Raw genomic sequence first — 15,668 nt, 5'->3', positions numbered from 1 at the left:
ACTTTCTCTTAGTGTTCACTTTCTCTCTTTAGCTGTAACTCCTTTATTTACAATATAAAAAAACTAGAAATTTTAAACCTTGCCTTGTTGAGCCGTTAAAAGGTTCTGCATGCTCAATCTATGCCAAATTTGAAATTTTGGAAGAAAACCAGATTAACAAACACCTAATCAATGAATCTCTTTTTGTAATTTTATAATTAAGAAGTTGGAGATGGAAAAGGTGTCTCGAAGAAATGAATCAAGGGGAGGTGAGGGTTATGAGGTGTGCCTAATAAGCTTAAAGACAAAACTGAGAAAGAGAACCCAAGACAATCCCAGAGATTTGAAAAGGAAAAGAATATAGTGAAACACATAAGCGAGAAACCTGCAGCTGAGAAAAGCAATTTGCAATTCAAGGGTGTTCGAAAGTGAAAATGGGGGAAGTGTGTGTTCGAAATCCAAGCAGTTGTTGCCCAGTTTGCAAACTCAGAGCCTCCCAGGACCCATTCGGAGCAATCCACCATTGAGTTTCAAGCGGAGTCCCCATCACGCTTGATTTTGGACGGAACAGTACAGTTGAACAGTGAATTACCTAAAGACGGGTCGTTTCTAGATCTTTTGACAATGGGTTCAGGTAATTTCCCTTCGGATCATGGGATATTCCTTGGATTTGATGATTTTTGAAGGGGTTTATGATCCTTGAGCTCTATAATTAGGGTGATGTTAGATCATTGGTTTCAGTTTTTTGTCTTTTTCATACATGTTTTAATTCAAAATTTTTAGACAAACAAAAATTTATAGGGTTTAGTTTTGGGTTTTGAATTTCATGAGTATTATAGTATGGAGTGGTGATTTTTTTTTTGTAGATTAATATTGAATAATTGAAAATTTAATGATTGCGAAAAAAATACTAGAACTTTTAATTTTTATTTTTTTACTTTTTATTTTTAAACTGTATTTAAAATAGTAGGAAAAAATGAAATGTTTTTTTTTAATTTTTTCCTAAAATATAAAAAAAATGAAATGTTTTTTATTTATAGGGTTTAGTTTTGGGTTTTGAATTTCATGAGTATTATAGTATGGAGTGGTGATTTTTTTTTTTTGTAGATTAATGTTGAATAATTGAAAATTTAATGATTGTGAAAAAAATACTAGAACTTTTAATTTTTATTTTCTTACTTTTTGTTTTTAAACTGTATTTAAAATAGTAAGAAAAAATGAAATGTTTTTTTTTCTAATTTTTTCCTAAAAAATAGATCTCTATTTTAGGATTATTTTTAATTTTTTTATTTAAAATAATACTTAACCACTAAAAAAATTATAGATGATTGATTTTTTCATTTAATTGTTATTTTTTAGAGTTAAGAGTGTGTGTGAAACACTCACAAATTTTCATCTAAATATATATTTAATTATAAACATTCCATAGCATTTAATTTTTATTCATATAAAATAAAATGTTTAGTTCTAAATTGAATAATCATATAAATGTTTCATCTCTCAAATTAAATATTTAGTCAACGTATATCATAAAGCTTATCAAAATTACATCGAGCGGTTATCAAAATTTTATCAAAAAGTATTAAAATTATATCAATTGTTACCAAAATTATATAATAAGTCATTAAATACTGAAAGTTAACAAAATTGTATAGAAGATACCAAAAATTTATGAACAGTGATCAAAGTTCTAACAAATGTTATCAAAATATATAAAAAATTATCAAAATTAAAATTAAATTGTTCGTATTTATCATTATTATATAGAAACAAAAAAAAAATTATTTAATTGAATTTTTTAAATATAAAAATGACATATACATTACGCATATGTCAAAAATTAATACACTATAAGTATTGTAATTTATACGAGTAGAAGATACTAAAAATTTCAAATTTATATCATTTACTCAGAAGTTTCTAATTTCTATTAAGTTAGTATTGATACAATCTAATTATTGTGGTTGCAAATGCTCTTTGGAAGCTGTTATGAGCTTTCTCAACTTCTCTCTTTTTTGTTAGTCTAATTTATTTTTATTTCGTGGTGTTAAAACTTCCACTTAAACAGTTAAAAAGTCCAAAAATTATGATATGGGGAGTGAAAGAGGATGTAAACATTTATAACGAGGGATCAGGCAAACCATACTTCTGGGCAACAAAGAATATTCAATGGTTCATAGCAACAATATATGTATGATCTCAGGGTAAATGAATGGAACTGTTGCTTTATTAACATGAACTAGAAATAGTCTCGTACGTTACCGCACGTAAAATTTTTTTATTTGTAATAAACAATGTTCAAGATAAATTTACTAGATCAGCGAGTAGGTTTCATTTATAATATTTTTAATAAATGCAATGATCGGTGAAAATCTATAAATTAATTTTTGTGTAATGTGTGGATTTTGTTCCGACATTTTGTTCAAGAAAAAATTGAAGCTGCTTGTTTCAATATGATCCAACTATCCACCAAATTGATAATATAGAAAGTTAATATATTTTGCTTAATTCATTAAGGTAGTTACATTAATCAGCTTTATAAAAACATTAATCTAACTCAATTTTATTATATATATATATATATATTGTTTCGTTTCGTTATTGTGAAATCTGAAAACTACTTTGATGCTCATGCCCATTTTTCTCATCGGAAGTGGCTGGAGCTTGGAAGCAGTGATGAAATCAATACTTCAATCGGAAAATATTGAATGATGGTTCTCATTGTGTTGCTACGCTAAATTACAAACATTCCAGATTGCTGATTAGAATTTTCAAACTTACAATCCTTTTTGTTCGCTTATTCTCTTTCCAACACAAGCTGATAGGTAAATGATACTTTCAACTTGCATCCAGACATTCCTATGCTGTCGGAAATTATGGCCAAAGAGTGCGCTGGTATGCCACTAGCAATTATCACCATCGGTCGAGCCATGGCCTGCAAGAAGACACCACAAGAATGGATTCGTGCAATTGAGGTTTTGAGAAAATGTGCCTCAGAATTTTGAGGTATGGAGGATAAGGTCTTTCCTCTTATGAAGTTCTTTGATCATTTACCTAATTGGAAAGTGAGATCTTGCTTCTTATATTGTACTTTATTTCCAAAAGACTGTCATTCACAAAACTGATTTAATTTATTATTGGATTTGTGAAGGACTTTTAGATGAATGTAATGGCAGAAATGGAGCTCAAAATCAAGGGTATGACTTTATTGGGACAATTGTATTTGCATGTGTGTTGGAAGGAGAAGGTTATGATGTGAAAATGCACGATGTGATTCGTGATATGGCTCTGTGGATAGCTAATGGGTGCAATATTTTTTAGGAAAGTATTTTAGTGCAAGCAGGTGTTCGATTAATTGAAGCAGCAGAGATCAAAAAATGGGAAGCAGTAAAAAGGATATCACTAATGGCAAATTGCCTTCAGAATCCAATCGAAACACCTTCATGTCCCAACCTACTAACCTTGTTTCTCAATGAAAACACATAGAAGACAATCAGCAATGACTTCTTCCAATCTATGCCTAATCTAAAAGTGTTAGACCTGTCCTGCAATAGTGGCATAACTGAATTGACCCAGGGAATTTCAAAACTTGTTTCCCTGCAATATCTCAATCTATCCAAGACAAGTATAAGACAGTTGCCAACTGAGCTCAAGTCCCAACAAAGGCTGAAATATTTGAACTGGTCTAAGGGATGATGTTATCAGAAGTGTGAAAATAGCCGAAGATCAGCAACAGCTGAAGCGGCTAGACCAAGTTCAATGCTGGCTTTCGAGGGCAGAAACTTTGATTAAGGGAGCTCATTGTTGATTGTGGAAAGTCCTCAGGAAATTAAGAAATTATGTATAGGAGGTTGTTGTTCTATGAGTCCCAAGTCCAACCTGAAGTTTGGGAAGCAAATTGCCCAAATGCTCCGAAATGTTGTGGATCATAAGAGCAAGGGAGTTTTTGACAAGGTGGCTGAGGAAGAACCAACACCTCTAGTGACTGAATGACCTCCTGAGCATACTGTTGGTTTGGAATCCAAATTCGACAAGGCTTGGAGCATCCTTGAAGCTGAACAAGTGGGAATTGTTGGCCTGCATGGCATGGGATGCCTCCTGAACAAAATCCACAACAAGTTTTATGAACCCCCAAATCGATTTGATGTAGTTATTTGGATAGTAGTATCTAAAGGGTTTTATATCGGAAAGGTCCAAGATGACATTGCTGAAAGGGTGGGAATAGCTGGTGGAACATGGCAGAACAAAAGTCCAGAGGAAAAAGCTCAAAACATCTTTAGGGTTTTAAAGGAAAAGAAATTTGTTATGTTATTAGATGATATGTGGGAGCGAGTTGATCTATCTAAGGTTCGGATACCTCTCCCCACTCAAGAAAATGGTTCCAAACTAGTTTTCACAGCTTGTTCTATGAAGGTGTGTGGCCAAATGGAAGCTCATAAGAAGATTGGAGTGCGGTGTTTGCCTGAAGAAAAAGCTTGGGAGTTATTTCAAAGAAAGTTGGTGAAGAAACACTTGAAAGTAATCCATGTATTCGTGAGTTGGCTCATGAATTTGCCAAAGAGTGTGGAGGACTGCCTCTCGCACTCGTCACCATTGCTCGTGCCATGGCTTGGAAGAACACAGTTGAAGAATGTAAATATGCAATTGAAGTGTGTCGGAGATCATCTGCCTCTGTTTTACTAGACGTGGATGAAGAGGTATATCCGCTTCTAAAATTCAGTTTTGATTCTCTTCCCAATGACATGATTCGAACTTGCCTCTTATACTGTAGTTTGTTCTCGAAGGATTACCAAATTAGAAAAGATATGCTTATAGATTTCTGGATAGGGGCGGGGTTTTTGGATGGACGTGGCAATACAAGTTTAGCTCAAAACCAAGGCCACCACATCATTGTTTGTCTTCTTCATGTATGTTTATTGGAAGAAATAAATGAATTTTGCATAAAGATGCATGACATGTTTCTTGACATGAGTTTGTGGATAGCATGTTGTTGGGAAATCAACCACAGCACCTAGACATAAAATAGTAAATTCAAATTAAGAATAACAACATACAAATATATTTGTTTTGGTCAAACTTAAAATAATTTACTCCGAACCTAATTCACTATCAAATAAATCTTTACAATTGAAAGACTTTTAAAATAAGAAAAATCACAAAAAACTCTTTACTCAAAATTTAACTCAAAACTCAATTACACTCTTTTATAACCTACTTACCTAGTTGTTCTCTTGGTGATTAAATATATGGGATTTTCGCATCTAATCATATGAGATTATTAAACTAAACCTAAAACATATTATTTATAAGAGTAAAACCCTTTATACCTTTAATAAACTCTCGATATGAGATAAAAAATAAATTGAAAACTCTTATAAATTTCGATGTGGGATTACGAGATTCAAGGCAAATCCCAACACATGTAAGTGTGAAGAAGAAAAGTGGAGGTTTTTTGTGGAGGCAGGTTATCAATTAACTAAGTTACCAGAAGTTCAGAATTGGGGAAGTATACGCAGGATGTCATTGTTGAAGAACAGGATTGAAAATCTAGTAGAAGCACCTAACTGTCCTGATCTCCAAACTCTGTTTCTTAACGATAATCAGTTGCAGGTGATCAATAATGACTTCTTCCAATTTACGTGTGGCTTAAAAGTTCTAAACTTGTCAGACAATAGATATATAAAAGAATTTCCAGTGGGAATTTCGAAATTGGTGTCTCTGGAATGTCTCGATCTCTCCTATACAGGGATAAGAGAGCTACCAATTGAATTGAAGGCTTTAGAAAAGCTTAAATGCTCGAACTTGGAATGCTTTAGTCCTGCCATAAGAATTCCAAGACAGTTGATATCTGCTTTTTCAAAGCTGCAAGTATTGAGAATGTTAGGCTGTGGTTATTCTTTGGGCCAGGAAGGGGAAGATAATTGTGAATGCTTGGTGGAAGAATTGAAGTGCTTGAACCATTTGAAATTGTTGACTGTCACTATAACGAGTGCTTTGGTTCTCGATAGACTTTTGATACTGAAAGGTTATGCAGCTGCACTGTACGAATTGAACTTTACTTATCCAAGGGCTTAAAGCGATTGAATATTTTATCTTTAGCGAATATGAAGAGTCTAGACAGTCTACGCCTTCTGGGGAGCGAAAGTTTGCAAGAGGTAGAGATGGAGTGGGGAGGAGAAGGCAGAATGATAAAAGAGCAGAGCCACATTCAAACCTCTGTGATTGCTAGCAAACATTGCCTCAAAAGCCTTCGCTATGTAAGAATAAATGGATATTATAAATTGACAAAATTGAAGGACATAACATGGCTAATTCTAGCTCCAAACCTGAGGTCTCTTACTGTGATGTACTGCAACAATATGGAGGAAATAATCAATGAGAGGAAACTGAGTCAAGTGGCTCAGCTAGTGGAAACTTTAAGCCTATTTGGAAAACTCGAGTCTCTTTATTTGCATGTTTTGCCAGAGTTGAAGAGCATTTACTGGGACACATTTCCCTTCTCATGTTTGAAACATATTTGTGTTTCGGTATAAGTGGTCTCAAATGGGTTGATTAATTACTGTTATGTTGAAATTATCTTGAATAGGCCATTAATTATTTGGAGAGAAAAACTAGGTGGTGGAATCGGAAAGAGGTAAGTATAATCTTACACACTTTGTTTGTTTTCAAACCTATGTATATATGTATGTATGTTTCTAAATGAGTAAATGTTTTATTTTATTATTTCGATATATGAAAATAGGATCAAGCATATAATTATTTTGTGTTTTTACTATATAAATGATGGATCATGCTTATGAATGAACTGAAAAAATGATTTATGTTTAAAGAATGATTTTATGATAGCTACATTTTTACATCTCTGGAAAGTGGGATCATCGACACAAAACTAGTTCTACGGCTCTGGCTAACGAGTTATAATAGTTAGCATGGAAATGATCATATGGCCCTACTAACAAGTTATAGTAGTTAGCATAAGGCCCTAGCTAGCAGATTATAATAGTTAGCAATGATAATGAGGATGAAATTGTCGATACGGTCAATGTTACGGGTTATAGCAGTGGCCATAGCTAATGATAAAAAAATGATAATGATGATTTATGATGATGATGATTTACAATAATTTTTAATGATTGATCCATGATTTGGATTGATTACAATATTTGAATAATAACATATTTTGCAATGATTATGAAGTGATATATTTTGACATTGATTTATGAATTTATGAAATATTTGACAAAGTAATGATCTTTGAAATATTTTGACATTATGATTTGATGATTATTTTGAATACTCTATATGATATGTATGAAAATGATGCTTGATTCAGTAAGGTGTGTGAGCCTATACTTGCTGAGTTATGGTTTGCTCATTTTCCTTTTACTTTTTCTTTACAGATGAGTAAGTGATAAGTTTTCTTAGTCTTGTGAAAGTTAGAAGATCAAATGGAAAAGATTACTTAGTCGTCAGAGACAATGTAAGCCAATGAGATCTTATAAAACGATTTTGTATTTTTATATGGTTTGTATTTGGATATATAGAGATGTATCATTAGTTAGATTAAATATATAGATTTTACTTGGCAGACTATATCAATTTATTAAAGAATTTTATAATGATTAAGAAAGAAGGTTTCGTATTACTTTGGGGTTTACTTTAAGGTAATATGGTCGTGTTGCATCTTGGTCTCTGGGCGTGACATAAAGTAGTATCGAACTTAAGTTATGATTTTTGGAAAATTTTTAAGAGTTAGACTTTGATGAGATTTTCTTTAAAAGCTTAAGTTATGATTCTTTGAGATTTTCTTGGAGTTTAGGTTTTGATTTTAAACTATGTGGGATGTTAAAAAGCTTATAGTATGATTTTGAAAATATTTTTAGAATTACGATTATGATCTTTGAAGATTTCTAAGAAGTTAGATTATAATAATTAGATTAACAGTGATTTTCCAAGAATATAACTTATGATTTTTGGGTTGAAAGAGATTTTATGAGTGTGGTTATGATCCATATCCTATGTGGAGATTTTTAAGAATTTAAATGATGACCTCTGGATAATGTGATGATTTTTCAAGGACATAAGTTGGATTCATAGACTATAATGTGAGTATAAGTAAATGATTCGATGAAGTTTTGAGTAGTTAAAGTTTCAATAAATATTAAGGAATCAATAATTCAATGAATTCATGGAGTAATTATTTTGGTTGATATTACATATTGCTTTTGGATCTTGTAGTCAAGAGAAAGTGTAATTACATTGATATAGTGCGATTTTATAAGTTGAAGAGATTTTTGATATGACTTATTATGAGACATATCCTATGAGCTAATCGATTATTTAAGAGAATGATTTGATCATTGGAGATCCTATGGGTTAGAGAAAAAGATCTTCGACTTAATGAGGTTTTGAAATTATTTGATAAGTGTTAAATGAATCATTAGTCATGGATTAAGATTGGAATAATAGTGTACATTGTTAGAATTAAAAGTATAGAATATTGGAGTTGGAATGAAATGATATGTCAAAATTTTGAAATAATTATTTATGCGTTATAATGTTTGAGAATTTGTCTTGATGGATTTAGTCTAAAATGTGATAATTGTGGTAAATAGTTTAATATACGTAAAGAAGGATATTCATTTGATTTGATTATACATTCTTATTGAGAAAGTATTTAAGGTTTGATTATGCAAGTTGGACATTTGTATAGTTAATTTGAAGTTTGATCATTAAATTCTTATTTGGGGTGTACTGATTTTTTTTAATGACTAAAGTGATTAATTTGTGGTTATAGTTTCTAATTGAAGTATACTATAGGATTCCTTCAAATTTTATATTTATGGAGAACATTGCCTATTGGGTACAAGGCTGTGTACCTAGCAAGAAATTAAATTTGTGAATAAAAATTGAAATTGTGGTTATTAAGATGATTTAGTAAGGAAGTTGGTTTTGAAGGAGTAATCGATTTACTAAATATATATATGTTTTGGCTAAGCATGATTGTTTGAAATCTTAAAGGGCAAAAGATTTGTTGAAATCTTACAAGTGATGATTTTATGCAGTTGGTGATACTGAACATGTATTCAATTTTAGAGAAGTTTAAAATTAAAAAAAAAGGAACTTCTGAAATAATGTGATGCATTTGGTTATTTTCATAACTATACTTTCAGCATGAATTCAAGTATTTGGAGTTTTTATTGTTTAAATTTTATACGAGAATTTTACTTATGGATTATGATGCGTAGGTTTTGACTTTGACTTGGAGATGATAGTAATATATTTGGTAAAAAGAAAATTTGAGACATTATGATGTTTGTGGGAATTATGAAAAATCAATTGTTATATGATAATTAGTCTATTAAATTGAACGAACAATATTCAAAATTGGAGACAACTTGGGTAACCAAAGATTTATGTTTAAATTTACATAATGTAAATTTATGGATATGATTTATTGCATCAATTTCATATGCTTTATAACAGTTAATTGATAGAAAATTTTATATTGTCGATGGAGAAAAAAAAAAGAAAAAAAAATTATAAGTACTATATGATATCTTTTTGGTGACTAAAGGATTTGTTGATATTGTTATTCAAGGTTGTTATGGATTGAATACCTGGCATAAAGCGAATTACATGAAAATTTGTGGACATATTTTTTTTCTTGTTATGAAACAATGTTCTGAAATTTATTTTGTCTGAATTTTATTGGAACAAAATATCATAGTGCACAGTGGAATCTTGATTTTTTTTAAGTTCTAAGTTTTTTATGCTATTGTTAGTGAGGAAAGTGATGAATCTTTAATAAATAAGGACTAACGGATTTTGGATAAGAATATTTTGTGTTCTTTCTAGTTTTGGAGCTTTATCATTGATAGACATTCATTTAAATAGTGCTTATCTTATGACTTCAAGAGAAAAAAATTTTTTTTTTAATGTAGCAATAGTTATAAGACAAATATCCAATGATTCATTTTGAGGTTTTGTATGAAAGTAGATCTAAGTCTTAAACTTAATGGGATAAGGACAAAGAAGAAAAACTTTTACTTTTTTTTGAATTTATGGAACAAATGGTTGATAAATTTTGGTTGATTAAAGAATGATTTAAAATAAGCAAAAGGATTATACTAGAATTTGGAGATATGATTTATAGCTTCGAGTGGTTAATCATTTTACTCATAATTAGGATTATAAAGTAAGGAAGGTTAAGTTTGCATTGTAAGGACATTTGAAGTTCTTGGTAAAGTGAAAGAAATTCAAAATAAAGAATATAGTCACCTCGATGTCTAGTGTGTATAATGAATCTATGTTAAGAGACTATCTTGGTAGAAGTTATATGGTTGGATATGAGTATTTGGAAATTCAAGATGATATGGGTTTTAACATATTGAAAATATCTTTTTTGAATGGTTAAATGGCAAGAATAAGTTTTGAGGCAAAATGATTACTTTTGTCAAAGTTTAATGAAACAATCATACGGCAAGAAATGTGATTATAGAAATGGAGGAATAAAATGTAAATATAAATCAAGTTTTGATGACAAAACTTTTCATAAGGAGGGGATAATGTGATACCCCAGCCCAAATAATAATTGTGCTAGAGTAATACCAAAACCCATCAATTCATTAAGAGATTAATTAGTAAAAGAAAAAAGGGCTGAGTTATTAAATGAAAGAAAACCTAGTTATCGAGAAACAAAAAAGAAATAGGAGTTCTTCTTTCTCATCTTCCTAGGGTTAGAAATATGAAAAATCAAGTTGTTGATTCAAAATTAGAGGCTACAATCAAGTTAATCTCCTAAAGGTGAGTATATGCCCTCTTTTTATTTAAGAAGAAATGTCAAGTTGTTTGCTATTATTTGGAGTTGAAGTTTTGAGAGCAAAACCAAAAAAAATTATGAAATCTTTCATTAATCTTCATGATCTATTTGGGTAAATTATTGGGCTTTGTTTATTTTATGTTCTTAAGATTTATTGATGATTATTGAATGGAGTTTAAAGGTTAAAAGTATGGATTTGAGCTTTTAAAGATTGAAGGAGAAATTCTGTTTTTAGATGAGATGCCATAATCTGCAATAGTGAATTAAAATAGGATTCTGTATTAATGGATAAATTATTGCTATGATTATTATATATCGTTGGAAAGCATGTTGAATCTATTTTCTAATGAAAAAATGGAAGTCAAATATGAGTTTTCTATGAAGAGTTACCTAATTTTAGCTTAAGGATATGAAGGCAGTAAGGTAGTAGCATCAGGGTTTAATTGCAAAAGTTGTCTTAATTTTTATACAAGGATTTACAAATTAAGCCAAATATATTTGGAAATACTATTGAGTCTACTTTCCAATGAAACAAACGGAATTGAATTTGGAGTTTCTTACGAATAAATATGTAATTTTTATGAGAAGGAATGCAGGTTATCTAGCAGCAGCATATGATGTGGATAGAAAAAATTGTTAGAATTAATCCACAAGGAATCACGAGATGGACCATATATGATTAGAAAGCTTATTGAGTCTAGTTTCTAACGCATTAAAAAGATTTTAATTCTAAGTTGCATATCTTAAGATATGGTCATTTTAGTGAAAGTAGTGTAGGCTGCTAGAATTAGTTTCTTGAGTTAATTCTTATTTAACTTAATTGTTTCGGTATAAGTGGTCTCAAATAGGTTGATTAATTATTGTTATATTGAAACTATCTTAAATAGGCCATTAATTATTTGGGGAGAAAAACTAAGTGTTGAAATCGAAATGAGGTAAGTAAAATCTCACACACTTTGCTTGTTTTCGAACCTATGTATATATATATATGTTTCTAAATGAGTAAATGTTTTATTTTATTATTTTTGATATATGAAAATAGGATCAAGCATATGATTATTTTATGTTTTTACTATATAAATGTTGGATCATGCTTATGAATGAACTAAGAAAATTAGTTATGTTTAAAGAACGATTTTATGATAGCGACGTTTTTACATCCATAGAAAGTGGGATCATTGACACAGAACTAGTTCTACGACCTTAACTAATGGGTTATAGTAGTTAGCATAGACATGATCATACGGCCCTGCTAATGGGTTATAGTAGTTAGCATAAAGCTCTAGCTAGTGGGTTATAATAGTTAGCAATGATCATGAGGATGAAATTGTCAATACGACCAATGTCACAGGTTATAACAATGACTGTAGCTAACGTTAAATGAATGTTAATGATGATTTATGATGATGATGATTTACAATGATTTTTAATAATTGATCCATGATTTGGTTTGATTACGATATTTGAATGATAGCATATTTTGCAATGATTTATGAAGTGACATATTTTGACATTGATTTATGAATTTATGAAATATTTGACAAAGTAATGATCTTTGAAATGTTTCGACATTATGATTTGATGATTATTTTGAATACTCTATATGATATGTATGGAAACGATACTTGATCCAATAAGGTGTATCAGTCGATACTTGCTGAGCTATAGTTTGCTCATTCCCTTTTTACTTTTTATTTACAAATGACTAAGTGATAAGTTTTCTTAGTCTTGTGAAAGCTAGAAGATCAAATGGGAAAGATTGCTTAGTCGTCAGAGACAATGTTGGCCAATGAGATCTTGTGAAATAGTTTTGTATTTGTACATGATTTGTATTTGGATATATAAAGATGCATCATTAGTTAGATTAAATATATGAATTTTACTTGACAGACTATATTAGTTTATTGAAGAATTTTATAATGATTAAGAAATAAAACTTAGTATTACTTTGGGGTTTACTTTAAGGTAACATGGCAGTGTTACGTCTTGGTTTCAGGATGTAACATGGAGTCCATGTTTACTACTATTTGGAACTGCCTCAATGAACATCAAACAAGAATCATTAGTTTATATGGAATGGGAGGCATTAGCAAAACTACTCTCATGACTCAAATTTGTTAAGAATATGTAGGGTCCAGCCCCATGTAATTGTTTTAGCCAATTGAAGGCCATGGGCTTTTGAATTTTAACCCAAAATAAAGCATTAGACAGTAAAATAAGGGGGGTTGTGTTTTTGGCATGGAATGACATAATGTGGCACCGAATAGAAAGAAAAGAAACAAGAAAAATAGAGAGAAAATGGATAGGGGAGAGTTGGTTAAGCAGAAGTCAATTCGTGATCCAATTAAGCTGAAATTTTGTCAACAGGTTTATGATTCAAAGTTTTATATTCTGAATGGTGAAGATCAGATTTAAAACTCTTTAGGGACAAGTCTACAGTGTATTTGTTAAGTCACCTATTTGGTGAGTTTTTTTTAATTATCTCTCTAGTTATTGATTAGCATTAGTTTTAGCAAGAAGAAAACTTTCTATATCCATTATTTGATAATAGAGATTTTTTTGTGGTTCTTAATTTTTTTCTCTACATTGGAGAGTTTTCCATGTAAATCTTCGTGTGCTTTACTTTTCTTACATTGTTGGATTATTGATTGTTGTCTATTGCTATGAGTTTATTGCGATATATTGCTTCTGTGTTGTTGTATTTGTTAGGCCTAACAAGTGGTATCTAAGTGAAAGTTATTTTGAGACATTGACACAAAAGTAACCCAAGACTAAAGTAAATTCTGTTTGAGATCATAGAGGGTGATGTATGTTTCATGATAAAATTGACAGCATCAAATTATTCAATTTGAAAGCCAATGATAGAGGATCAGTTATACTACAAAGATTTGTATGAGCGGATATTGGATGATTCAATTAAACCAGCAGATACGAAACATGAAAGTTGAAAAAAGTTAGGTAGAAAGATGTTGGCTACAATAAAAAAATGGGTTGATATTAACATGTTCCATCATTTAGCGCAGGAGATAGATGCCTACACTATTTGAAAAAAATTAGCAGTATTGTATGAAAGGAAAATAGGCATGAATAAAGTTATGTTTATTAAAAAGCTTACAACTTTATAGTATAGGGATTGATGATTGATTACAAAGCACTTGAGTGATTTTCAAAATATATTTAATTAAATGACTATTATAAAGCTTACGATGAATGATGAAATGAAGGCATTCTTTCTTTTGGGTTTATTGCCACAGTTAAAATACTCTAGTTATGATTATTCTTAATTCAGCTCTTGATTATAAGGTGATATTAAAGATGATAAATGACAATATGCTTAATGAAAAAGTAAGGTGAAAAGATTTAGATCCTGAGAATCAAGCTCTTGTCATAGAGAATAAGGGTAGAAAAATCAATAGAGGTCAAAACTTAAAAGCCCATAGTAAGTCTAAATATAGATCCAAGTCCAGAGATAAAATGAAGTGCTTCCATTATAGTAAACCATGCCATATAAAGTGATACTGCAAAATTTTGAAGCAAGAGTGGAAAGATGAAAAAGGCAAGAGTTTAGATAATGGCAATGTTGTAGCAGTGAATTCAAATAGTGATTTAGTTACTTTGATTTATACACATGGTAATTCTAATCATGTTGTTGATCCTAACATTAAGTGGATAGTTGGTACAGAAGCGGCATATCATTGTGTTCCTAAAAGGAAGTTGTTTATAACTTACAAAGCAGAAGCCTTTGGTGATAGATTATGAGAGTGTGTCATACATTATTAGAATTGATGATATTTTTGTACAAATCAACAAGGTTGCATGTTGACTTTGAGGGATACTAGACACATTCTTGATATAAGAATGAACTTACTTGTGATTAATATCCTTTATAAAGAAATATATGAGAGTTGATAAAAGAATGGGCAGTGGAAGCTTCTCAAAAGATCTATGGTAATTGTAAAAGAAAAACCATGTTGCACAATGTACAAGATATGGATGCAATTGAACGGTAATCAAATAAATGCCATTGAGGATGATGTTTCAGCAAACTTATGGCACAAGAGGCTAGCATGTATAAGTGAGAAGGGATTATAGGTTTTAACAAGGTAATCTTTCATTACCTTAACCAATGGTATGTCTCTCAATTTATGTGATCATTGTTTGTTTGGCAAGTAACATAGAATTTTTTTTTGTAAAAGTTCTCAAAGAAAAGAAAATAGATTGGAATTGATTCATTCCATAATATGTGGTCCAATTGAAGTTAAGTGATTGGGTGATAACAGGTATTTTATTAATTTTATTGATGATGCTTCACCTTAAACTTGGGTGTATATATTGAAAAACGAAAGCTAGGTATTGCAATATTTTCATAAATTTCATGCCATGATAGAAAGAATGATAGGGTTACCCTAGAAGTGTATTCGGACTAATAATGGTATAAAATACACATCTAAAGACTTTGAAAAATTCTATTCAAAGTATGAGATCAGACATAAGATGATAGAACCTGGAACACAGTAGCATAATGGTGTAACTGAAAGGATAAATTGCATCATTATGAAAAAAGTCAAATTTATGTTGAAGATGGCAAAATTACCAAAGCCATTATGGGATGAAGTAGTCAACACAGCATGCTATTTGTTTAATAGATCACCATCAATTCCTTTTAGCTTTCATATTCTAGAAGAGTGTGGACAAGGAAAGATTCTTCATACTCTCACTTAAAAGTTTTTTGGAGTAAAGTATTCATGTATATACCGAAAAGAGTGAGGTTAAAGCTTAATTGTAAAGCCACATAGTATGTGTTTGTAGGATATGGTGATAAAGAATTTAGCTACAAGATATGGGATCTAGTGAAAAAAAGTCAATT

The 15,668-nt window shown here is 30.6% G+C and overlaps 1 protein-coding gene across 1 annotated transcript; it reads left to right on the top strand.

The window, feature by feature from the left end:
• Positions 1 to 211: 211 nt before the first annotated feature.
• Positions 212 to 6,054, top strand: LOC111280627 (disease resistance protein RPS5-like). Its single transcript, XM_089757082.1, has 8 exons — positions 212 to 262; positions 424 to 613; positions 2,833 to 2,954; positions 3,805 to 3,960; positions 4,015 to 4,392; positions 4,473 to 4,676; positions 4,764 to 4,886; positions 5,386 to 6,054. The coding sequence occupies exons 1-8, from the start codon at positions 212 to 214 to the stop codon at positions 6,052 to 6,054; spliced, it is 1,893 nt and encodes a 630-aa protein (XP_089613208.1).
• Positions 6,055 to 15,668: the final 9,614 nt, after the last annotated feature.

The sequence above is a fragment of the Durio zibethinus genome, chromosome 28 (assembly GCF_047325235.1).
Source record: "Durio zibethinus cultivar Kanyao isolate XHJ-2024 chromosome 28, ASM4732523v1, whole genome shotgun sequence".
Taxonomy (NCBI): Eukaryota; Viridiplantae; Streptophyta; class Magnoliopsida; order Malvales; family Malvaceae; genus Durio; species Durio zibethinus.
Note: the sequence above shows the minus strand (reverse complement) of the source record. Positions and strands in the feature narration are given on the sequence as shown.

Bases quoted from the DNA above. Each gene is read 5' to 3' on its own strand.
- LOC111280627 (XM_089757082.1), top strand. From the start codon at position 212: ATGGAAAAGGTGTCTCGAAGAAATGAATCAAGGGGAGGTGAGGGTTAT. The intron at 2,955-3,804 runs GTTTTGAGAAAA...GAAAGTCCTCAG, and splicing joins AATGGATTCGTGCAATTGAG to GAAATTAAGAAATTATGTAT. The intron at 4,393-4,472 runs GTGTGTGGCCAA...GTTATTTCAAAG, and splicing joins TCACAGCTTGTTCTATGAAG to AAAGTTGGTGAAGAAACACT.